Raw genomic sequence first — 26,685 nt, 5'->3', positions numbered from 1 at the left:
AGACATTCACCTCTCTTGAAATTTTGATAAAAAGACAAAAATTTCTCATGAGATTTAAAAAATATCATAGACTTCCCTTAAGATTTTATAAATGCCATAAACTTCCGGTAAGATTTGCCGAAATGATATAAACCTCATTTAATTTTTTTTTTTTTTGGTGTAAAATACATGGGGACGTTTTGTGTCATTTTGGTAAATCTCAGGGGTTGTCTTTTATCCTATTTTTTTTGCCTTTATATGTAAATTTTAAAAATTAGAAACAACATGCTATTTTATAATTATAGAAAAATAAAAAATAAAAAATAAAATTATTTTGCACACAGACCATCTCCTCTTCCCTCCGTCTTTCTCCACTTTCCCCATCTTCACAAAACATAAAACCTATAATAATAGTCTTAAACCCTTGGCTTGCTCCTAAACCCTACTGTCTACCTCTCCGTCTGCATTCTTTTCGTTCTGTGCATAATACTTGCAACCATAGATAGAGAAAATTAGAGGAAATCTTTGAAGTGCTGATGGCGTCGGTAGCCTTGAAGACGAACTATCGGTGCGCGCCGTTGCTGCAACAGTTCTACACCGGGGGGGCCTTCACCGTTGCCTCCGACGGCTCTTTCCTCGCCTGCGCCTGCTATGATTCCATCAAAATCGTCGACGTTTCGAATGCTTCTGTGAAGTCCACGATTGAGGGCGACTCGGAGGCCGTTACGGCCCTTGCTCTCAGCCCCGACGACAAGCTGCTCTTCTCGGCGAGTCACAGCCGACAGATTAGGGTGTGGGATCTCTCCTCTCTCAAGTGCCTCCGTTCTTGGAAGGTAAGGGACGCCTAAAATAAAATTAGTCGCTGTTTGGTTCCTGAGAACATCCGGGCAGAGAACAGAAAATAGACAAAACTGAAGTTACTATATTTTATGCAGGAATGAAATACTCATGTAGGTTACTGAAGAATATAATTTGCAGCTCCTCTCAGTTCATTACTAGTGAATCTCTAGTAATGGGAGATATACTTCTTCAGTACTGCTACCTACTATTACTGAATCAAAGCAACTCCTACAGCTCTTAGTTGAACACTGTTGTTTTAGTTGCTATGCGTCTTATTCTTGGTATTATTATTGCTTCTGTTTCTACTGCTTCTGCTTTCATTTTTCTTTTGGTTGTGCACCAAAACAATGGAAAATGTAACTGAAGCATGTGTTTTTTCCCATTTCTCTGGGCAACAAGGGGTATGGATGTTGTTTTTTTTATTATTTGTAATTATTTATTTAAAAGTAAATTTATGCAAAGCAAATGTTTTATTAATACACAATTGTCTGCCAGCATGACCATCATTTGTATGTATTGTTATTCACATTGTCATTCAAAACATTCTTCGCTTCTTTTTTGGGTCCCTTGGGGGGGGGAGGGTGTTAGGCATTCTGATTATGTGAAGTTTATGAGTGATAAATGTCTTTCAACTCTTGGTTAGGGGCATGATGGTCCTGTCATGGGCATGGCTTGTGATGCATCGGGCGGGTTACTTGCAACAGCAGGAGCTGATAGGAAAGTCCTTGTTTGGGATGTGGATGGTGGATTCTGCACCCATTACTTCAAAGGTCACAAAGGGGTCGTGGCTAGTATCATTTTCCATTCTGACCCCAATCGTTTGATCGTAAGTTTCTTTTAAATTGAAGCACTTCTATAGACTCATGTAGCTATGCTTTATTTGAGCTGCATAAAGAGTCATTTTGGGTCTCAATAATAGTTCAAATTTTTCTGAATTGTTTATTTGTTACTTTACGATGTCCCTAGTCATATGCATTATTTGCGGGCCATAAATGATTTACTCAGCTTACCATTTCAGTTTATCTTTATAGCTTTTTTCTGGAAGTGATGATGCAACCATACGTGTTTGGGATCTCCAAACAAAGAAGTGTGTTGCTACACTCGAGAGGCATTTCTCAGCAGTGACTTCTATGGCAGTATCTGAAGATGGACGGACCTTGATTAGTGCTGGAAGAGATAAGGCAAAGTTCCTTTTTGCCTCTGCTATTAATTGTCTTCCTAAGAGATGAAATTCTTTCATTATATTTATTACTTGCATTATAAATGATACATATATCATATTGGAATCTGAAATCTTGCCTGTGGTTCCTGTCTGAAATATGCAATTCATAGAGTTATAATTTGGGTCAAGTCTAACACATGCCATTAGTGATGATATTCAGCTCAGTCCGTTGCTAGCTTTTTTATGTTGTTGCCAGTCATATACACTATTTAATCCAGTTGAAGTGGGACTTGGGAACCTCCACTATGCCAAATGATTTATTTTGTGGAGAGTTCTAATTTTGAGATTTCAATCTCTAGTTCATTGGCTCAGTGAATTCAATCACTCATGAAGCAAGGAGCAAACCTTGAATTGAAGTTTTGATTTCAATGCTGAAATTTGATGCTTTTTTTCACTCCTTTGCACCCTGGAAGCAGTGGGGTAGGGGTGGATGTTAGCCTGGGGCATTTTTCATATTTTGCATTTTGAATTGAAGAATTTGAAAGTCTGCACTGCAAAGTGGAATCTTTCCAGGCTCTGTGTGCATAGATGGTTTGCTTCGTTGGAGGCTAGTTTGCAAGTCCTAAATCCCAACGTGAGAAGTGAAATTATTCTTTGTGGCAATTTGAGGCACATAATTTTTTTTTGGTTTTCAATTGGTCAATGATGAAATTAATTTTCAATATTTAAATTTGTATTTCACCTTTTCACATTGTGACCTGTTAACCAGAAATTCACAAAATTTTCCTTCTGTAGGCACTGGATATGAGTGCCTCACCTCTCTGCTTTACAAACCATTTTAATAATTTACTGATTTTTGGCATCCACCAGAGCTGTTTCCATGGCATAGAGCGTTGACTATTCAATCCCATATATGTGCGATATTCATTGTAGGGACTTCAGGACAGTCATATCAGTCATATCACTGGAACTTTCTTTTTGGGTTATGTTGTTCTCAGTCATTATATGTTATATATATATTTTAACTTTATCAAAGTAGGTTTGAAATTATTAGTCTTGTTGACATGTGCTTGTATTCATCAAATTATGCATTTAATGATCTCAGATCGTTAATTTGTGGGATCTTCATGACTATGCCTGCAAGATGACTGTGCCGACATATGAGGTGCTTGAAGCTGTTTGTGTTGTTCGATCTGGGACTTCTCTTGCATCCTGTCTTGGGTCATGTAAATCTCAGAGTGGCAAGAAAAGAATCGGGTCACCCCCAATTTCTTTTGTTACAGTTGGTGAACGTGGAATTGTACGGATATGGAATTCTGAAGGGTAAAAGACAAGTTTTGCCAAATTCTCTGGAATATTTCTTTGTTAAATGATTCATTGATTTATTTGATATCCATTTTCTTAGGTCCTTGTTTATATTTTCCTAGAATTAATATGCATTTAGTTTCTCTACTTTCATAATTATTTTGATTCCTCAACAGTGCAGTTTGTCTGTTTGAGCAGCAGTGCTCTGATGTTACTGTCAACTCTCAGAAAGACGACTCAAAAAGGGGTTTCACGGCTGCTGTTTTGCTGCCTTTGGATCAAGGGTTGCTCTGTGCCACTGCTGATCAGCATTTTCTTTTCTATTCACCAGCTATTTACTCTGAAGAGAAATTAAAGCTAAACTTAAGCAAAAGGTTTATTGGGTATAATGAACAAATTGTGGATATGAAGTTTCTTGGTGATGGTGAAGAATTCCTTGCAGTTGCGACAAATCATGAACAGGTAAATTTCTGTAGATTGATCCACCTTAAAAGCTTTGTCTGGGCGGATCATGAGTTGTGGATTTGGTCTTAAGTGGTGGTGCATGTCAATTGATTTATTTATGCATATGACCAAATGAACTGGATTATCAACTGATTTTATGGTCTTAGTTCTGATTATATTTTTTTCTTATGCGTGCTGTAGAATCTTCTTTTCTCCCTCAAACAAGATTACCCAAAATCCTTTGATTATGTTGGACTTAAGCAGTAGCAGTATCCGAAAGCATGTATATTGTTGACTGTATTCTCATCTCTAGTCTTGTGCTATGTTTCCTGTCATGGTGCTGGAGACTTCAATTATGAGGCTCTAAGTGTAATCACATTATGGATTTCCTTTTCCTGCTCAACAGTAATATGCTTATTCTGCTATTTTTTTACACTTTTTGTTGTTAATTTGTCTAAAATGGAATATATATATATATATATATTTCCAATTGTTCATATCCTGTTCATCAATAACCTGTTGACGTGTCACCACTTGAAACAATTTATTATGTTTAAACACTTGTGTTGCAACTTTCAGGTGGGAGATGCATTTTTAAGTTAAATGTAAATGATATTGTTTTTGATATATGCCTGTAGCATCGTGGATAAATTCATAAGCAACATTTATGAGCGTCATTTATTCTGAAAGATAATGATCAGCAGGTTTTTACAATTGCTTGGGTGCAATCATACCAACACTAATGCACTGGATCCCATTAGAACTCCGCAGTTAAGCATGCTTGGGCGAGAGTAGTACTAGGATGGGTGACCTCCTGGGAAGTCCTCGTGTTGCACCCCTCTCTTTTAAAAAATAATTAAAAAAAGGTTTTTACAATTGCTTTGCATAATTGCATCATTGCTGATGTTGTGAACTAGTATTCGAAGAAGAAAAAAAAACAGATTACCACTTTATTCTATTAATTTCGAAGTGGTGTTAGTAGAAAAAAGTGATCATGGAGAAATATTTTTTCCATTGAAAATATGTGATTATGATCCAACTCAATGAATATGGTCGTCAGAGGTAGCTTGCATGAGCAATTTTACGTGGCTTTGTTTTGTTATGTATGCACATGCCTTACTTTTGAGCCTGATATGTGTGAAGGAGCATGCATCAGGTCCTTTTGGGGACACATGAACTTATTGAGTAGGGTACTTTCATGTTGGAGACCACACATTCAAACTTCTGGGGTAGGTTCCAAAATGGACTTTGCATCAATTATGGAAAAAATGGCCAGGGAGGAGCAATGTCTGTGTATATATGTCGAACATGGGAACACTAAGATACATGTCAAGTGTGCCTTAAGCTGGCTGACAATAATTTTTTTTAATTGACAAGTGGATTTACCTGTTGGGTGTGGAGAGAGAGAGAGAGAGAGAGAGAGAGACTTGCCTTCAGGGTCAAGTTACTACTGGTTCTGGTCCTTTTCTTAATGTTCTTGTTCTGCTTATTTTTGGCAGAAAAATAAACCACAGATTTTGCCATGTGCCATAGTAGCATTTTTGTGTTGTGGTGTACCCATGTTGTGTCTGTATCTGTGCTACATAGGATTTAACTTTGAAATTTTTTGTCTGTGTATATATGTCGAACATGGGAACACTAATATACATGTCAAGTGTGCCTTAAGCGGGCCGACAATAATTTTTGTTAATTGACAAGTGGATTTACCCGTTGTGCGTGTAGAGAGAGAGAGAGAGAGAGAGAGAGAGAGTTGCCTTCAGGGTCAAATTACTACTGGTTCTGGTCCTTAATGTTCTTTTTCCGCTTATTTTTGGGGGAAAAATTAACTACAGATTTAGCCATGTGCCACACTAGCATTTATTATGTTGTGGTGTACCAATGTTGTATTTGTATCTGTGCTACATAGGATTTAATTTTGAAGTTTTGGTGCCGAATTAGTATTTATTAATGGGAACATGTGCAGGTACAAGTGTATGACCTTGCATCAATGTCATGTTCCTATGTATTGGCAGGTCATACTGACATTGTTCTATGCCTTGACACTTGTGTATCAAGTTCTGGAAGAAAGCTTATTGTCACGGGAAGCAAAGACAACAGTGTAAGGTTTTCTTTTGTCACTTTGTTATTGTCAAGATGCGCCTCTTTAATTATTGCTAAAATATTTTGGTTGAATGCGATTTCAAAAGCTAGCATGGTTTACTTCTGGCACGGCACTACCCTTAGAAGAGCTTGACTACAGTCTCTGAGGTTCTGTTAGTTGTGGAAAACATTCTTTTTTTGTTTTCTGTTTTCATCTCCATTTGCAATTATTCCATGAAAATAATTAGGAAATTCCAGAAACGCATTCATTTGTTGAAATTGAAAATTTTTTCTCCAAACAAGTAACACAAAGGTATAGTAGTGGTTTTTGTCTGGTGACAATGGGTAATGTTGATGGCAGCAGCTGGGCTAGGGGCAGGTGGTGAGTGGTGGAGATGGGCTGCAGCAGCAGTTGGATAAGGCAGTGGCTGGTTGTTCTGTGATGGTGAGGTGATGATGGGATGCAGTGTGGTGTGTTGACAATGGCGGGTGGCTGTTGCTGGTGATGGCTATGGGGTGTCGGTGGGTGGCAGTTGTAGGTGTCAATGTGTAGCTGCTGGTGCTGGCAACAAATTGTGTAACTGTGGTCTTGGAGTAGAGATGGTGGTGCCACGGGCTAAAAAAAGAGGGTGAAATAAACTTGAAAAATTTGGAAAGTGTGGAGTCATGTTCCAAGTATAAGTTTGAAAACAAGGAAACTTGTATTCTATTTTTCCATTTTGGAAAATGTAACATTTGAACACAATACTCCATTTTGCATTTATAATAGAAGAAAATTTCCTTTAATTTTTTTGCAAAAATAGAATTTTTTTTTTCATTACTTAAAATCCTAGGCTTTCATTTCTTGATTATAGAAATACATCTAATATGATTTTCTAATGCAAACTACTGTTCTTTTTCTGTCTTTCTCTCTCACACACACACAGAGTCACACATTGGTTTATGCTGAAATTAATTTTGAATTTTCATTTATTTGTTATTTTTGGTATAGGTGAGGTTGTGGGATATGGAAAACAGGTCTTGTATAGGAGTTGGGGTTTTCACCCAAAAAGTTGGAGTTGGTGTGGGTGGCGAAGATGATCAACGTGGTGTTGGAGCTGTTGCTTTTTCCAAGAAACAGCGGAACTTCTTTGTAAGTGGTAGTAGGTGAGAGCTTTACCCAGGCAGTACACTTAAGCTGTGTGGCATTGCAATTTAAGTGCTTGCTTGCCTTAGTTTTTATGTGGAACCTTTGATTGAATGAATAAACAGTGCATGACAACTTCAAGATTAAGAATTATTTTTTCAAGGGCCTTTTAAATGGCTGGCTTGTCAGGATGTTCACACACTGGTATAAGATATGTAGGGCAGGAAGCCAGGAAATAGATGGATTGGTTTTGACCTTCTTTGGAGCTGATTCTGAAGAACGTGTTAGGGTGCGTTTGTTTTGCAGCTAAAGGATTTAAGGCTTGGCTAAACATGGGACACGATAACTATCATTGCTAATCTTGTCCCTCATGGATGGTAGGCAAAATAAAGGACATATGCAATTGCCAATCCTGTTCAATTCTATTCAGTCCACTCCAGTCCTGCAAAAACCCATCCTGCAAAACAAACATACCCTTAAGGGACCCATTAGATTTGAGTTAAATTAAATGCATAATCTTTTTTTCTCAATTCTTATCCTAAGTTATTTTAAACTTAACTAATTTTTTATTTTATGCTTGACTAATTTTTTATTTTATGCTTAGGGATCTTATGCTTAAGGTGTGGAGTTTGGATGGTCTCTCTGATGGTGTGGAACAGCCTACTAATCTGAAAACGAAAGCAGTTGTGTCAGCCCATGATAAGGATATAAATTCTTTGGCTGTTGCTCCAAATGACAGTTTTGTCTGTAGTGGTTCACGGGTTAGTAAATTAGAAGGCCTTGCTTCTTTACATCTAATATCTATATGTTTGAGATGAGAAATGATGCTTTCTATGAATGAGAAAAATCAAAATACAGTACATGGTTACCTTTAATCTCAAATTTCTATACTTGAGATTTTTCTGATTTTTTTCTATCATTTTGATTAGGATCGCACAGCTCGTGTTTGGAGGCTTCCGGATCTGGTATCTGTAGTTGTACTCAGAGGGCACAAAAGGCAAATTTGGTCTGTAGAGTTCTCACCAGTTGATCAATGTGTTATAACAGCATCTGGTGATCAAACAATAAAAATATGGGCTATATCTGATGGTTCCTGCTTAAAAACATTTGAAGGGCATACATCCAGTGTATTAAGAGCATCATTCCTTTCTCGTGGGACCCAGTTTGCTTCTTGTGGTAATGAGGAGCACTATCACCTGATATGTATATAATTCGATGAAATATTTATAAGGAAGCAAAGTTTCCTTTTTCAGGTGCTGATGGCTTGGTCAAGCTGTGGACGGTCAAAGATAATGAATGTGTTGCTACTTATGATCAACATGAAGACAAGGTGCTGAAAGAAATTCTAATTTTTTTTTGGGTTAAATTTAGCTTTTGAAGAATTGTCTTTCTACTTTTCTTTTTGTACATGTAAATAACATAGCTGTTTTTGATATCATACAAAGAACCACTTGTCCAAAAAAAAAAAAAAAATCATACATAGAATTATCCTTGTTTTTGAAAAATGGACTGCATTCATGTGATCAGATCCAGCGTCATTTTATCTGATGGTATGTTTTAGAAAACAGAGTGCAGTTTTATTTTATTTGATATTGATTGATTTCAGGGGAAATGCTGTTTATGTGTAAATTTTTGGGCTATTGGAGGGGCATAGGTAGCATCCAGTCTTGGTCAAGGCCACTGAAAGATTAAGATGATTTTCTATTGTTGTTGGTTTGCTGAAATATGGTGCCAGCTGATTAGGAGTTCCCATCTGTGGGTCCTTTGATCTTGTGAAGCAGATGCTATTTCTTGTAATGTACTGTTGGATAACGTTAGATTACCACTTCACTTAGAAGCTTAAACTGTGAGATTGTGGGCCAACAATGTAAATCAAGCCTTAACCTCCCCTGCATTTGCTGCTTGGTTGCACTTGGAGAGAGAAACAAAACAATGAACAACATCCATTTCTGGGAGCAAGATAATTTTAATCAAAGTTTCCAATAAATGCTAACAATGAGACTAGAACCCAAGATCTCCTGGCAACTGTGGCTCCAATACCATGTTAGATGTCCATTTTGCTTCAGTTGTTAGGTTGTAGGCCAACAATGCATATCACACCTTAAGAGATACTTCAGACAATTTTGCTTTTGTTGCTTGCTGTGCTAAACTTACGCTTTTCATTTTAGATGACCTGTTGTAGATTTTCCTGTTTTCTGTTTGGTGAGAGGGCTGTGTTTAAAACCTTGATGTGGCCTATCCATTAGAGAAGGCATTGATATGATGTAGATATGCATGTGGCATGTTATTGAAGTTGACCCTTTTTGTCATGGTAAAAGAAAATCTAAAAAGAAAGAAAGAAGATTTCATGAGGTGCGATTGTGTGCTCCTGTCAAATTTCAATGGCGTTGATCAACAATGTCAAAGGAGTGAGAATGCTAAAATTCTGACAGTTGCTTGGAAACAATAGGGACTCTTATTGTTCCTTTGCTAAGTTGTTGGGTGCAGTAAAAAGCATGCCATATGCACTAAAAATCATGCAATGTGCACTGAAAATCGGATAGCATTGCAAATACAGTTACAAACAAACCATATTGCTCATGAGTGGCATGGGAGCTTGGCTTAGTAAGAGCTTGTTTAGGCTTGTTTGTTATGTAAGCTGGCGATTCCCTTGAGGCTTTTTTTAAGAATGAGTGGCTTGGTTACAGGCTTGGTTGGGATTGTTCAATAGGGCTTGGAGTAGGCGAGGGCTTGTTTAATAGGGTCAAATTAAGTTTGAATTGTAATGCGCTTATTTAGCCTATAAGTTGAGGCCATTGAGGTGTTGGCTTGTTTAGCCCAAGCTCCATAACTTAAATTCAGTCATAAGGCTGGCTTTGAGGGAGGGTGCAAATAAACCACAAGGCACTATTAGTAAGAGCTCCTTTTCACTTTTTGCCTAACAAAACCCTACGAGCCTCTCGCCTTTCATAGTGAGTGGTCCCATAAGAACCAAGCTGCTTGCCAGCAGCTCGGTAGCTTTGCCATGTAAATGAACAAGCTTGAGCAAGTATATTGAAGCTCGGTTTGAACTCAGCTTGAGCTCAAATTAAAATTTAGTAAACAAGCTTGAGCATGGTAAAGCTTTGCTGCCCGGGCTCATTTGCAGCCTTTAATTTGCAAGCAAGTTAGAGATTGATGGAATAGTTTCTAGGGATGGAGGGCCACGCTAGCTTTGTTGTGGCAAAAAAATGAAAATGCTTAATCAGGGTATTGAGATGTGGAACAAGGACGCTCTTGGAAAAGTTATTGTGAAAAATAAACTTTTTTTAAGGGAGAGTAATGAAGCCATATGTTTGTAGAGGATAATGAAAAGAGAATGAACATGTGAAAGGAACCTTCCAAGATGATTGGGCTGAAAAGAAATCTCTTGGAGTCTAAAGTCTTGAAAAGAGAGATTGAAAACCAAAGCTTCTTTATAAAGTGGCAAGTGCTCACAAGACATCTAACTTTATTGATAAAGGGGAATTTGATGGCTAAGTGTCTAAAAATCAAAGAGATATTAGAAGAGTGGGATGGCAGGCATTAATTTGGAAGACAAGGTTTTAGAGGTTTTGAAGGCTTAGTAGGGTGTGTTTCCTTAGATTGGCTACTTTCCTATGTTGGCCTCTCCTTGGTGGTAATTCTAATTCTGTAGCTTTTTGGGACGTGGTGACGGAGAGGGTCATTTGGAGGTTGGAGAGTAAGAGGGCGTACTTATCTAATGGGGGTTGTATAACATGCATTATTGCCTCTCTCTTTAACTTCCAAATTATTTCTTATCTCTATCTTGAGGGTTTACGAGTGTTGCTAGGATTCTTAAGAGGTCGATGACATGATGGGCGACTTTCTTTGGTCAGGTTGGGGGGGGGGGGGGAGAATAAGAGATATCACCTTGTTAGCTGGGGGAGGTAGTTAGAAAACCTACATCCAAAGGGGGATTGGGTCTTCGTAATGTGGTTTCTGAGAAACATCTATTTGATTGCTAAATGGCTATGGAGGATCTCCTTAGAGGTTAACTCACTATGGCACAAGTTGATAAAAAGTGTGGGCTTCATTGGAATGGGTGAGATACTAGGGGAAGTGGCATTGTTTCTCATGCTAGCCCTTAGAAGTTTGTTTCCCAACTTTCTCGTCTTTTGTTTCATCTCATTTGTTTCATACTGCGTAATGGCAACAGGGTTTGGGTTTGGGAGGCTGCTTGGATGGGACCTCATTTTTTAAAAAGCTTTCTTCTCTTCATGATGAACATATCATTCCTTTGTTTTTTTTTGGGGAGAGTTCTTCTTTGTTTTTCCACTTTTTTAGGAATCTCAATGACGGGAGGCCAATGAGCTCACCAACCTTGCTTATTGCCTTGGATCACTTTGTTCTGTTCCTAAGGTTAAGAGGGCTTGGGAGGCCAATTCCTTAAGTCACTTTTCTTCCAAATCGAAATCCTTCACCTCTTAAAAACTCCACCAAATTTTTTTCCTTTGGAGCCAAATCATTGGAAGGCAAAGGTTCCTGTTAAGATTCAGGTTTTCATCTAGACTATGAGTCTGTGACTTCAATAGGATTAATGCACATATGTTACAGATCAGTGGATTTTATTAATCTTTCAGTCTGGATATATGCTTCATGTGCCGCACGTCTAAAGAAGCAATTGGGCAGACAGCAAACTATCTTTGAATGCTCGTTTCTCTTGCTTGGATGAAGCTTGGGAGGTGCCTAGGATTTTGTAGATTTCTTGCCAGTTTTCCTTTTTTTTTTTTTTTGAAAAGCAGGAATGGAAGAGTTCTTGGGGGCTGCTCAGTTTTTGAACCCCTATCGATCATTTGTTCCAAGAGGAATATAAGAACTTTCAAGGATTGTTCAACCTCTACTAGCTTGATGGGATATAGTGGTGTTTTTGGCATCATCGTGGGCCCTTTTTTTTTAGGTGTTTGTTCTTTTTTTTTTAATTGGGCGCTGTCTCTAGCCGGCCTTCAAAGAGATTGAGAGCAGCTTTAACAGAGTCTGATTGTGTTTTTTTGCATATTTTATGCTGCTTTTTGGAGGCCATCCCGTCCTCACTTTGTATCTCATTCTGATTTTATTAATATATTCTCTTATACAAATATGTGTATGTGTCTATATGCATGTATGTATGTGTATTGATATTATTAAGAATGCAGCATGTAACTTCTGTAGGGCCGTACCTTTTCAAATGTGGGAAGCCTTCTTTAACAGGCCTTGAATTGCATATGATTAGTGAAGATCTAGATAACTTTCTATGCATGTATTTTACTGAAGACGAAGTCTTTAAAGCTCTTAAGGAGGGTCATGGAGACAAGGCACTGGGTTTAGGGGGTTTATGATGGATTTTTAGCAAGATAATTTGGGATTGATTAAAATGAGGTGATGGCGTTCTTGAGGAGCTACACAATTTGGTGGAATTTTGCGGATTTCGTTGCTTGGATTCTCAAGAAAAAATGTGGTGGTAAAAATTGAAGATAACTGCCTATAAGTTTAGTGTTGAGGCTCAAAAAGGTGGTAGGCATGGTGGTAGGACCCTTGCAAAATGCCTTTATTGAGGGGAGAAATTCTTGATGCATGCTTTTTGGGCAAGGGGAAGGGGTGAAGGAGGTGTAATTTGTAAGCTTGACGTGGAGAAGGCCTACAATTGTGGAAACTGAGATCTTACACCTTTCATGTTGGGAAAATTGAATTCCAAAGAAATGGATTTCTCAGATAAAAAAATGCATATCCACCCCAGGCTTGTCAATTTTGATTAATGGTGAGAAATCTATCTGGGTTCCCATGGTTGAGAAATTTGAGAAGAAGCTAGTGGCTTAGAAGAGCAAATTTTTGTCAAGGTGGAAAGGCTAATTCTTATTAATAGCGTCTTATTCTACCTTCCGGTACTTTATATCTCTTCCCATTTCTTTCTACATAGTTTGGTGACTGTAAGGTATTTGAAGAAGATTTTTTCGGTATATTGTGGGTGAGAGCCTCAAACATCATTTGTCGAATTTGGATATTGTTAAACAACCCATTCCTCAAGAAGGTGCAGTTTAGAGATCTTGTTACTTTCAGTAAGGCCTTTTTTGGAAATGGAATTGAAGTTTCAGAGGAAAAGTTGCATGTAATTGGGGGGAAATGAATAGGCCACTGGGGAGAATAGAAAACTGTATGCAATTGGGGCTTGGAATTGGATAAGACGGAGATGGGTAGAGTTGTCCCTTCAAACAGATTATTGTGGGCAATCGGGAAAAGTTTAACTTCTAGAAAGATAGGTGTTGTTGGAATCACATTAGCTCTTCTCGGATGTGTTCTTTGTGGCTTTGGATTTAGAAGCTTTATTATCATATTTTTATTTACCACAGATGGCGGAACTTTTGGAATATCAAGTTTGGAAGAGATGAACTCTTCTCAGCTTTTCTCCTATAACTGTATTATTATGATGGTCGACAATGAAGGGAGGGATAGTGTTAAATCCTATTATTAGAAGATTTCAGGGCAGAGGGAGGCGAGACAGTTGCTTATTAGAGAAATGTCAGCTAAGGCAAAGTGGCGTTCCTAGCTTGTGGTGTAACCTGAGGAAGGGTTTTAACTTCTGAAATTGGAATTTTGTGAACAGATGCTATGTTTGCGAAGAGGAGTTGGAAGATGTTAAGCAATTATTTTTTCAGCGCCGATGGAGGTTGCTGTGGGATTTGGCTTTGGGCATTTTTTATTTTTATTTTTTTGGGTGGGGAGCGGGGAGGGGGGGATTTTAGAAATGGTTTTCAGCTGAGTCAATAAATCAGGAACTTTTGGCCTGGTCAGTTCTTAAAACCAGCGAGAGAGGGGAAAAAACCTATCAATCTGATTCCTCTCTAAATTTTTTATTTTGTTCAAGGAAATGAATAGTAGATTTTTCGAGGATATAAATTTCAATTTATAGGAACTTCACTGATGGTTTGATGAATTAGTTATCCCATTGGTACAGGGATAACAGAAATGAGTTGGTTAAGACTTTATGGATTTTGTGTACAGGTTGGCAACCACTTGGTGCCCTTGTGAACTGAATGCTTGTTTACTTAAAAAAATAATAATTCACGTAAAGCAGTTCAGATTAGGGAGTTTCTCTGAAATTTTAATAGATTTTCCTTTATGTTTCTTTTAGAGGATAGCAAGGGTTGCAGGGCGTCTTATCCTCTTTTTTTTTTTTTTTTTTTTAAATTGGCATTGCTGCATCTCTTATAAAAACAATGGAGATGGGTGGCGACATCTTGAATCCTAATTTTCGCGGGCAACTGCACACCCTGCGACCCAAAGAGCTCTTCTAGCTTATTTGAGATAAGCTCTTTCAAAGAGTTGAACGCAAAATCTGACAACTTATCTCCCATGTTTTCGGGTGTTAGAGAGCGAACACGTCGTCCAGCGCGAAACGCTAGGTATACTGCTAAACTTACAGACAATCCCATGGAAAGAATATATTCACTAATTTCAAAGTCGTTGATCATTCGTTTGTTTTTATTTTCAAGGGGGAATACTGCTTTAATAGCCGCCTATCCCATTAGAAGACAGGGTTGCTCTGCTTCGTAGACAAGGCTCGTTCTGTACTTGACTTACGAGCTTTTTTGCCTATCTCTTTATTTTCCTTATTTTGAAAGCAGAGAAGAAAAAAATACTGGAACTGACTCATCACTTTGCCATGTTGTGTGTCTCTCCATTTTATAAAGGTAATTTGGAAGGGGATGATGATGCTGTTTTTATGTAGATGCTCAATATTGTTGTATTTTGATGAATCAATCCAGTTGTACTAAGTACTAACTGTAATGAGTAAAATGTGCGTCCTGGGGCCATCAGTTTCAACCTTTGAAAAGGATGATGATAGTGAAAAAAGAAGATGAATAAAGAATTTTTGGGATGGTACCTAGTTGGGTGATGATCATTGGCGGGTTGATAACTACAATATCTTTTCTGAGGTCATTCCTTTTACCTAGGTTTCCTTGCACTCTGTCATGCCATTCTTTTATCAAATCTGCATACACATGCTTGCCTGCATGCCAGCATATTTATTATTCATTATTAAACTGATTACTCCTTCAAGTTCACCTTCGAGCACCACTCCCTTGGTTTACCTGCCCACAGTTCACTAGTTGTTTACTGGTTAAGCTAATTTTAGTTTTTAAACATTTGTATATTTTAATTTCCACTGCTAATAAAATCAATGAGATGTTTATTAAGTCTGTACAAGTTCATGCTTAAATTTTTTAATTTTGATGCTGTAAACTCCTGTATTCTATTGTAGTGTTCATTTCTTACAAGAACTTTTTGAAGTGCATATCTATACTCATATAAACATAAGACTTGGATGTTTTGCTATCTGCTTCTAAGTTGATCTTTCATTTAGTGGACATGGTAGCCTCTTTTCCCCTTTGTTTTTTCTTTTGGAATTTGTCCAGTTTTTGCTTTTTCTCTGAATCTGTCGCGGCCTTGTTTTACTCAATTAATTTTATCTTGCAGGTATGGGCCTTGGCTGTTGGGAAGGAAACAGAAATGCTTGCAACTGGTGGCAATGATGGTGTCATCAATCTGTGGAATGACTCTACTGTTTCTGATAAAGAGGAAGCTTTTCGTAAAGAAGTGAGTCATATAAGCTGCTTTTGTTAGTGCTTTGTTGTTTATTTGATGCAAGCATATAATGCTATTTGTTTGAGTGATTTATTGTTTATTTGGTGTAAACATGTAATGTTTTATGATAGTGTATTTTGGATGCAACATTTGTTTTTTTAAAAAATTTGTTTGACAATCCTAAATTTCATCCTCTTAAATTTATTTTTATTTTTCATTTTAACTATGTTCCATTGTCTTAGTCAAGCTGCATGTAATTGCATGTGAATATTATTATTGTTGTTGTTTTGACAGCAAAAGAAGAGATTTCATAAATAAATTAAGAATATACAAAAATTAGAATATGACATCTCCATATAGAAAATCTGGCACAAATCAGAAAGAAAAATAAAAAAAATAAAAAAATGCCCAAGGAAAAAGGGTAACCAACAAAAACCACTGCACAAATAATCTAGTCAACAGATACTGCCAATATCGTAGAATATTCAGGAATATTATAATGCGAGGCGGGTTGAGTTCAAGTACAGTACAAGCCTGTGCGGGTACACAAAAAATTTTCACAAAAATTTGATGCAAAATTTGATATTGTTAAGATGATATTTCAATCCTTTTATCTGGAATTTAGAATTCTTGCAGGACAATATCAAGTTATTAGCTCCTCGTATTGGCATTTCTTTGGATGGTTGTGCTAAAATCTTGAAGAGATGTTTTTGTTCCCTTTTTCTTTTGATTCATTTGATTAAATTATTAAGAAAATGATAATTTCCAAGCTTTTAGTTTGAATTGGTGGTTTTGGATTGTTGAATTTGTAGTACTGAAATTTTTGAGAAACATTTTGTGTTTTGCTCAAGGTCAAGGTCATTGGATAAAATTTCCATGATAGAAAATGGGTCCTCTTAGTGTAAGAATTTCTAGTTTTGGGAAAAAGCATCTCTCTGCGTAAGATTCAAATTTATTTAATCATGAGATATCAAGTAATAACAATAATAATTATAATAGAATCATTGTTGCTCATAATAATTTTTTCGATAAAATAGCTTTTAATCTAATTATTGCATGCAAAATTATAAAATAATTGTTGTTTAATTTATTTAATCGTGCAGGATTGTTGCACAAATAATAATGCTAAGATGGATGAGTGGTTAGCTAGTTGTAGCATTTGTGGAAGATATGGGACACTTGCAACTTAGATAAAATAAATGGCCTGGTGAGGAGGGGAGATGTAGTTGCTTGTTGTGGTGGTAGTAATGGAAAAAGGTGGGTGGCATAGACACTAGAATAGATTGGCCCCCCAGTAAGGATTTGACACTTCAATTTTTGCAGATATCGCCTATATCATTCAAAATGTTAGAAGAGAGTTCATATAGTTAGACTCCACCTAGTGTGACTTGGGCTTGGTGGTGGGTTTTATTCTTCCTTGGATGAAGTAGAAATTATCTTCATAAAATTTCCTTAACAATCAGTAGAATTTTGTTGTAAAAAATGCCCCTCAAACAATGCACAACAGAATATGTATATTGTGTAAAGGATCAAACAAAAACCAAACGCAACAATAGAAATGTTGATTATCCATAATTACTCCACAACCACAGCAAATAAGCAAAGTATTAATAAGAGCAATGATACTAGGAATTACATGGTTCGGCAAAGCCTACATCCATGGGAGCAATCAGCAAAAATTTCACTATGAAGATCACAAAATACACAATACAATGATTTTCAATAATCTTCTCTCCTTCTCCCGTTCTCTCTCTCCACAATATGCCCAGAATGACATATTTAACAACCCCACAGAGGTTTTCCTCCAAATACCCAACCGTCCTAACGTTTACATTCAAAATTTGAAATCATCCTCGCAGCCCTGAGTCCATTCGTCAACGAATAGGGTCCATTTGTTAGCGATTAGTGTCCATTCGTCGACGAATCAAGCATATTCGTCGACGACTTCTGAATGTCTAAATTTCATTTGGTCTCGGTATCTCCATTTGTTGACAAATGAGGCCCATTCGTTGACGAATGTTTGTTGCACAGCACCAATGACTTCACACATATGTTTTTCTTCCTTTGTTTATGAACTCCACCAAGCATAAGAGCCACAAAAACACAACAATCTCCACCTTGGCGATTATACGCCTCTTAGGAGAACCTGAAAAACATATCTCATTTCTCCACCTTAACCTTTGAATGTTTGGTTGGGACCGTCTCCTTTCTAGCACTTGGAGACAAACACTAAGTCCAAGCAACGCCACTTGAACTTGCTAATGGCAGCTTCGGCTTCTACCATCAACCCTGATACGGTTGTATATGCAACACCTGAAGACTTCACCTTAGGCTTCTAATAAGATCATCCCACAACAGTAAGCACAAAAGCTGCTGCAAGCCTTATATCACCAAAGCCCCCTGCATAGTCTTCAACAAAATTTACAACTGACGGTCCACTCTGTTGTGTGCCAAAACACTCCATTGCACAATCATGGGGAACTTTTGACATATCCTGGACATCATAACCCGTTTTTGGGTACCAAATGATAGACTTTCCATATTAATTCTCCACAGAACCCCCTTGAGATAGCAAACAAAGTCTCCCTGCAGTTCTATCCATAAAGCCACCCTGAGATAACTCCGATCTCTCTGAAGCACTGTTCTCAAAACCACCCTGAGATAACACTAATCTCCATGTAGTTTTGTATATGCGAATCAACAAACCAAGACCCATTTTGGTCGTACCCAACACATTCATGTCAAAAACTTTCAATAGTGTTCCCAACTAATTAGCTTCAGTTAAAACCTTTCCAGCCAAAAACATGTCATTCACACACAACAGATACATCACTTTACTGCATCTTATCACTTTCTTCCACACTGGAAGTTTCACCAACTCACACACCTGGTACATATGCAATACATCCATTTTCTCTACCATAACACTTATCCTTCTATTTTTACCTTTGTCATGCATTGCAACTTGAAAAATAGTAGAAACCTTGTTGCTAGTAGTAATGAATACATGAAACACCAGAATGCCAAATTTATACTTGAGTGGTGGTCTGATAGTGTACATGGGCCCACCGCAATTCTACTGGTCTCTCAAGCTGAAACTCCATGTAATATGATCAATGCCATCTTTGCCCTAAGTTTGTAGCTCCACGTGCATCACACGCCCATTCATACTGTGATACTGTTGATCCGAGATAGAACTCCCTGTATTTCTTCCCTGAGTCCCTAACTCTACCTAATTAACATGATTGTTGCTACTGTAATTTTCTGACATTTGTTTCTCTTTCTTTACCTGGGTACGTTGTTCCATGGCTTCATCAACAAAAGTCATGTCATCGATCATCCCTTTGTTTGCTAAAAGATCACCCAGCTTGTACCCACCTTTCTTATACACCAGAAAAGTGTACTGTCTGAACATAACACCAAACCTAGATCATCCATCACTAGAATAGTTCACCAGTGGACATCCACTCACAACCAAGTAGTCTACCACAAAACTTGTCCACAATTCACTTGCAACTTTCTCATCTAGCGATACCTTTGGCGATTGGTCACATAAGAAATGCGCTATACTCACTGACTTCACCAAGAAATACCCTGCAAGCGCTGCATATGATCTGCCATACTCACAACACTCCTTGAACAAAACCAGCATACTCAGCCCCAATGTGTGACTTGAGAATCTCTCTCCCGGTCTGGTTCTCCATCTCAGTCACTGCATAAAGTACACCAAGACACTTTGTAATATACCCACTATACATATGTCTATCCCCTGATGCTATCATCATCAGTTCCCAAATATTTGAATACATGTAGTCACCCATATGCTTTAACCGCATATGCCACAAGATATCTGACTTAGATGCAACAGTTGCAGATCCACCTACAACCTTAACATCCTGCAGTGCATAGATATTTCTCGCTACTTTTTCTCCTTTCATCACTATCGAGTCGCCTTCACACACTTTCATTTCTCCACTTTCAAACTTGTAACAATATCCACTACAACTTAAAGTATCAAATGAAATAACATTCTTCCTTAGACTCGGTTCATACTTTACATCACATTTGGTTCTTACAACACCATCATACATTCTAATTTTGACATTTCCAATAACAAATATTTTGCATGAAATATCATTTTCCATCAAAATACAACCAACATAAACTGACCTGTAGATGTCAAATCATTTTCCAGGATAAAAGCATCCGATATCTAAGATCTAAGAATCATCTGTGAGGCACTCCAAACCCGATGAAACACATAGCATATCCTCCATCACTACATTCAGAATCTTCCTCCACTACACTTGCAGATTTTGACGAATTCGTAGACATATATTGGCATTCCAGTTTTCGTCAAACTAATGTCGGAGAATCCTCATCCATGACATGATACATCGCATCATTAGCCAAACAAAGTCGAAAGGTTGATACTTCCATTGCTCCCAATTCATTCCAAGTCGCTGCATCCATACTATCCGGTTAAATTCTGTATAAAACTTTCATCATACCTTGTTACCCCAAGAGATCCTTCATCCTTCTCTACACAGACCGAAATTTCCAGTTTCATCAAATTTGACAACATCAAATTTCGCAAAAGAAGATGCGGAGGCCATTACAACTTCCCTCTGATACCAATTGTTGTAAAAAATGCCTCTCAAACAATGCACAACGGAATATGTATATTGTGTAAAGGATCAAACAAAAACCAAATACAACAATATAAATGGTGATTATCCATAATTACTCCACAACCACAGCAAATAAACAAAGTAATAATAAGAGCAATGACACCAGGAATTATGTGGTTCGGCAAAGCCTACATCCACGGGAGCAATTGGCAAAGATTTCACTATGAAGATCACAAAATACACAATACAATGATCTTCTCTCCTTCCCCTCCCCCTCTCTCTCTCTCTCTCTCTCTCTCCATAATATGTCCAAAATGACATATTTAACAATCCCACGGAGGTTTCCGCCCAAAACCCAACCGTCCTAATGTTTACATTCAAAATTTGAAATCATCCTCGCAGCCTCAAGTCCATTCGTCGACAAATTGGGTCCATTCATTGACGATTAGTGTTCATTCGTCGATGAACTAGGCATATTCGTCGACGACTTCTGAATGTCTAAATCTCATCTGCTCTCGGTATCTCCATTCGTCGACGAATGTCTGCTGCATAGCACCAATGACTTCACACATATGTTTTTCTTCCTTTGTTTATGAACTCCACCAAGTATAAGAGCCACAAAAACACAACAAATTTTATTTTTACCCTTTCTTTTCATATATTTCTTATCTTTTACTTTTTGCCCCTTCAGTGCTTGGGAGGACTTGTTGTCCTGGCTGCTCTTGCATTGGTTCCTTTATCCTTTGATAGGTTTTTCCTTTCTGTATTAAAAAAATAAAAAAAAAAAATTTGCAAGTTTTTCTCCTTCGATTTTATGTAAGTGAGGTTAGAAATGGATAAAAGCTTAAATGTGAGGTCAAATAATCTCTAGTCCTTAAATGTTTTGCCGTATGCCTTATTCCTCAACTAATTGTAGTCAAATCTTTCCTTAAATGTTATGCCTTAGTCCTTATCCCTTGGCTAATTGCAGTCCTTAAATCTTACTTCTTACTCCTTAGCCATTTACTATTCTTGCTGTGGACTAGAATTTTAGAATGTTTGTACTGAATGAATTTATGTATTGCAATGTTAACCTTCTGCTTATATTTGTTAAGTTTATGTGTAGGAGCAACTGTGACTACCAAGTACCTAGTCACCTAGGATATTTTGTAAGGTTGGGAAGTGGGAAAGCCTCTCTGAATTTTTTGTGCATGTCAATGTTCTGTGCAAGCATGAAGCACCTGAAGTACATTTTCCAATGAATTGCATGAAATATTTTTGCATTGAACATAATGCTTGAAAGTGCATCACTAAGTGTAAAATTCCCAACTTTAGACAAATTGGTATCCTTTGTGCAGCTGATATATTTGTATATTAATTTTACTTTTTCCTGCATTTGTGTGCTTGGTTTTAGGGCCATCCACTGACTTGTATCTGTTGTTTTTACTCCATACAAAAGTTGAACAATTCTAATTATGAAAGAAAGCTGGTATCTAAAGAAATTACTTAATAAAACTGCTGTGTTGTTGATGCAGGAGGAAGGGGTTCTGAGAGGTCAAGACCTTGAAAATGCCATCTTAGATGCCGACTACACTGAAGCAATTCAAATTGCTATTGAACTTCGCAGGCCTCATAAACTTTTTGAACTATTTGCTGAACTTTGCAGGTTAGGAAATCATCTCTTTTTCGTGCATATACTGTTGCAAATGTGTTTTGAGTAAAATTATTTTCAGGAAGAGAAAGGCTGAAGATCAGATAGAAAAAACACTTCATGCTCTTGGCAAGGAAGAATTTCATCTACTGCTTGAGTATGTTCGAGAATGGAACACTAAGCCAAAACTCTGTCACATTGCTCAATTTGTGCTTTTCCGGGTTTTCAACATTCTTCCCCCAACAGAGATTATTGAGGTTGTTTTCTTTTGAGTATTCTGGTTCAGAGTTCTTTATTATTAAATTTACAGGCATTTCTAATGGATTGATATGACGCTTTTCCCAAATTCCACTGGGATCAGGATAACAACCAACAATAGCAGCAATCACTGAAATACTGTTCCCTCCCATCGAACTTAGGTTATATCATGGTTGGTTACTTGAATGAACCATGAAGTTAGTTCACAAACATCCAGTTAGAGAATGTGTTATTGCAGCAGAAAATGAATCGCCGCCATTGGTGAAGAACCGCCTGCATACATACTTATAATGCGGAGTTGGTGATTTAACCACCTGCTCACAATTGCTGTCTTCAATGTTAGTGAGTAAGACAATCCTCTAAATCAATTGGAATATATGACAGCACCATCAAATTTGGACACCCACTATTTTCCTCTTAAGGGCCATTGTGTTGTGGGTCCCTTCCTCCTTTTCTTTAGGTGATCATGATGCTATGTGAAGTGCTTGAGTTATAATCTCAACTGCATTTGAGATTGTTCCAGTTTGTTTTCAAAATGTTACGTAGACATCTTCTGTTCACATTTTATTGGGGTTGTAGCTCCTGAATTTTAGCATGAACCATATGTTGTTTTGAAGGGTTTTGCTTTAATCATAGGCTGTGTGTGTAGCGCCAAGGTATCTGGTCAACATATTAATTGCATATCTCCTCAACAGGGTTAAAAATAAGTTGTAAAAAGGTCTATACTTCTAATATGATAAAAATTGTGAGATAAATGTCCAGGAAATTCCTAGATGTTCATTTTCAGCTTGTGAATGAGTTTTTTCGTGCATTGGGTTGGCATCCCTTTCGCACCTACTTATATTTGCTTTACTGATGCAAAATTGTAACATAAATACATATAAAAAGGGGATTCTCCCACTTTGATGTCCTGTTTTCATTTCCTAATACCTCTTTATATATTTATTGAATAATAAAGCTAATATTATAAAAATGTATTACATGTGAAGGATTTAATAGCTCTTAAGATAGTTGAGGAAAATGCCCTCAATTGTGTGAATTGACAGAAACTGATTCATACCCACCAATGGGACTTAAGTATCTAAGGATTGTATTTGAGGATTTAATACAATTAATGTCTTGTGAATGTGATTATGATCTTGTTGTATGATGATGTTTTAGATCAGAGGCATTGGAGAACTCCTTGAAGGTCTTATCCCATACTCCCAGAGACATTTCAACAGGATCGACAGGCTCATAAGAAGCACACTTTTGTTGGACTACACTCTTACAGAAATGTCTGTTATTGAATCGGAAACTGATGCAAAGGGTCTGAACAGCCAGCCTGAGTTGCACTCTGATATTGAGGATGCAGATGAGGGACCATTAGCAGAAAATGCAACTGATGCAGTGCAGAAGCTGAAAGACAAGCATGAGTTGCACTCTGATCTTGAGGATGCTGTTGAGGGGCCATTAACAGAAAATGCAGCCAATGCAGTGCAGAAGCAGGCTTCTGAAGAGCAGAATGAGAAGTCTTCTACTAAGAAAAGGAAGTCGCGAAAATCCAGAGAAGGTGTGCGCAAGAAAGTTAAAGGGACGGCTCACGGGAATGCCTCAGCTATTTCATTAGAGGCATAAGACGCAAGATTTGTAGTTTTATGTTTCAGAGTGTACAATTTTGCCTACATACTCATGTTCCCTCTTTTATACAAGTAATATTAGATTATTTCTTGTTTATTTATACATTTAATTACAAGATGATTGATTTTGCACATAATCAATTTAGTGTTCAGGTGGTGTATTTTAACGATGACTTGTATTGAAAAGTGATTATGATGATCTGTTTGTTGTCAAATTATTAAAATGATTATTAGTGACTAAATGCCATTTTGATTGTATTATTTCTAATGTGAATTAGTTATTTGTTAGTTTGATATTTTAACAATGTCACCAGTGAAAAGGTAAATCACAGGGCAGTCGTTAAAGTCTCACTTGATTGTGTTGTTAACTCATTTTAAATTTTAATGATATGAACATTGAAGCTCTGCTTTCAATATTTGTGGCATACATCTCCGAGCTCATTATTTGGTGTGTTGGGACAAGCTTGGGTTTGTCTAATGTTTGTGCAAGGCACTGGTTATTTCAGTGAAAAAATCAATTGGCTATTGATTCGGGAAAAGATTAATACTTTGCTTTCTTATGATGCCTTGGCTTTCCATGTTTAAAGGGAGTTAGCTTTTTGGAAATCGAGGAATTCTTTGCATATTTATTTATCTTTTTAGTTCCTTTTTATTTTATTTTTTTCAGAATTTTGTTGGGAGATGTTTATTCTTTACTTTGTAAATTCTTCTCTTATTTAATGAAATCTCTTTTTTTGCTATAAAAAAAAAAAATCTGTTCAAGAGTTCAGAGGGTGGTGTGTGTGTGTTTTTTTTTGGTTTTTTAAATCAAGTGTTTGATAATGGTGTAATTTTTGAGATATATAAAAAAAAAAAAAAAAAAAAAAAAAACAACTCCTGCCAATAGCTCTAAACTTTTTTTTTTAGTTCATGAACACTTGCTCATGAGATGAAGAACTTTCATGCTTCCATTTTTTGGTAGTGTGAAATTATAAAATAAAAAGTATAAAAAAAATAAAAATAAAAAATTAAACTTGTCAATACAAGAAGTGAACTAATGCTACGTGAAGAAGTATTTTGCTTAATCCAATTAACTCAAGTAGGTCGCATATTAATAGTCTTTATGCAAGTTATGTCGATACAAATATTTGAAATGTTTGATATTTGCAATAAAGGTCATTAAAGATGTACATATGACCTATATGTATTCACACATCGAAGAGTTCTCTAAGAACCTAACTCAAAAAAATCAAAACACAAAAACAAAAACATGTCGCACTCTTAGATTCCAAATTAAATTGAGACCATAAATTACGACCATATGAAATTTCTTCTACCTCCACCAGTATATTTGTAATTATCCCAACTGAACAAAAAACCCAACTATCCAATTCCCAAAGTGGTCCATAATAAGATCACAAATTCTCCGTCCTAAATTGTCTCAAGAGCTACTGTCAACATTCATTATCATCCAACCATCATTAGGAGGATTCTGCTTAATTGATCTGAACTGTTTATATGAAGACAAATTTATATGACAAAAAATCAAAAGTCATATTATAGTCTTTCATCAATCTTCTTATCTGCAACAATTGAGAAACCATATGTTCCTTCTACGAGTCTTCGATCTTTCCTTAATCATTTTCATGCCTTGCTATGGGCACATGCCTTTCCATCATTCTTGATAAAATGGACTAGAGGACTACCTCTTCAACCCCTCTTCTTTATTGTCCTCCTCATGTTTGTGTTTGCTATCGAAATGCTTCATTAATGTTTAAAAGCTAACATGAACAATAGTCTCCCCCAATCCCATGCTAAAATCATTCTACAAATTAAGCCCATAATTAAAAATGCACTGTTTGTGTGTGTGTGTATACATTCCCATTTTTCTTATATAAGCTTCCTCCCCATGGATGTAACTTAGTCCTTTGGGAGAAAGATCGGTCTACAAAATTTTCCAATGAAGCCTGAAATTGAACACTGCATCAGGATTGAAGTAGGGTGTAGGGATGTCCAAATTCACTCCTACCATCATGTTCACAAACCACTTCTTTGAATTTTAGGAAATTATGATTTGGTGTTTGAGAGAGGTTGGAAATTTAATTTGTATGAACTAGAATATTAATAGAATATTTTATTAAATTTGGTTTATATCCACACAAGTCTAAATTCAAAACTCAAAATTCATATTTTCAAAAGCAACATGAGCGATATTTTTGATACACTAAGTCTATGTTTGAAGCTCAAAAAATATTAGTGAAAGGAAAGTAAAATATTAAAGAATTCGCATTTTTATGTTTGATTATTAAGGAAAGTGAGAAAGAAAATAATGAATAGACAAAATTATAAATAAAATTTTGATTTCACACACAATTAATGTTTAGTTTTTCTTAAATTTTAGTCATATTAAAATAAAATTTTATTTTGGATATAATTTGATAGAAAAGAAAAATATAAGGGAAAATGAGTTTGTTCATTATTTTCCTTTTCTTAAGCAAAATCCTTGATCCAAACGGATTCTTAAAAAATATTAACATGCTACAAATAATATGTGCACCGAGAATCGGGTATGATTTAGTTAAACTATTCACTTAAACCATTAACCAAACTAAATTTTTGACCCACCAAAAGTATGAATTGAAATTGAACCAGTTTAAATGGTTAATTGAACTCTTGTTCATGAACTTTTTAAATCCAATGGTTAACCTAGTAATTACACATTCCATGCCAAAATGATATTAAAATTTATATTTACAATTTAAAATATGAAAAATTAATATTGTTTTATTGATGTACATACTCCCACATAATATATCTTTAAATAAATAATATATATTTTAAATACATAATTTATAATTATATTATAATTTCAATACATTAATATATTAGCTTGATTAACCAGGATTATTGAATACACTGAACAAAAACTAAATTGGTAACTAAATTAAATTAAAAATACAAATCAAAACTATATATTATTTTTTTTTAGTTTGGTCTTGATATTGCTATTTGGTTCAATTTTTTGAATTTCTTTTTGCCCACCCTTGTCTATA

General features: G+C 36.5%; 1 protein-coding gene and 1 non-coding gene across 2 annotated transcripts; both read left to right on the top strand.

Moving 5' to 3' along the window:
* The first annotated feature begins 337 nt into the window (after window positions 1–337).
* Window positions 338–23,914, top strand: LOC131159302 (protein TORMOZ EMBRYO DEFECTIVE). Its single transcript, XM_058114070.1, has 14 exons — window positions 338–812; window positions 1,463–1,645; window positions 1,851–2,000; window positions 3,087–3,304; window positions 3,463–3,748; window positions 5,694–5,828; window positions 6,801–6,955; window positions 7,540–7,696; window positions 7,865–8,111; window positions 8,189–8,265; window positions 15,408–15,527; window positions 21,661–21,791; window positions 21,859–22,033; window positions 23,196–23,914. Exons 1-14 carry the CDS (start codon window positions 516–518, stop codon window positions 23,649–23,651), a joined length of 2,787 nt encoding a protein of 928 aa, XP_057970053.1. The 5' UTR covers window positions 338–515; the 3' UTR covers window positions 23,652–23,914.
* On the top strand, window positions 4,451–4,569 carry LOC131161022 (5S ribosomal RNA). Its single transcript, XR_009138186.1, has one exon. It is a non-coding gene; the product is annotated as a 5S ribosomal RNA (ribosomal RNA).
* Window positions 23,915–26,685: the final 2,771 nt, after the last annotated feature.

This window comes from Malania oleifera, chromosome 7, assembly GCF_029873635.1.
Source record: "Malania oleifera isolate guangnan ecotype guangnan chromosome 7, ASM2987363v1, whole genome shotgun sequence".
Taxonomy (NCBI): Eukaryota; Viridiplantae; Streptophyta; class Magnoliopsida; order Santalales; family Ximeniaceae; genus Malania; species Malania oleifera.
Note: the sequence above shows the minus strand (reverse complement) of the source record. Positions and strands in the feature narration are given on the sequence as shown.

Bases quoted from the DNA above. Each gene is read 5' to 3' on its own strand.
- LOC131159302 (XM_058114070.1), top strand. From the start codon at position 516: ATGGCGTCGGTAGCCTTGAAGACGAACTATCGGTGCGCGCCGTTGCTG. The intron at 8,112-8,188 runs GTAATGAGGAGC...TTCCTTTTTCAG, and splicing joins GACCCAGTTTGCTTCTTGTG to GTGCTGATGGCTTGGTCAAG. The intron at 15,528-21,660 runs GTGAGTCATATA...TTGTTGATGCAG, and splicing joins AGGAAGCTTTTCGTAAAGAA to GAGGAAGGGGTTCTGAGAGG.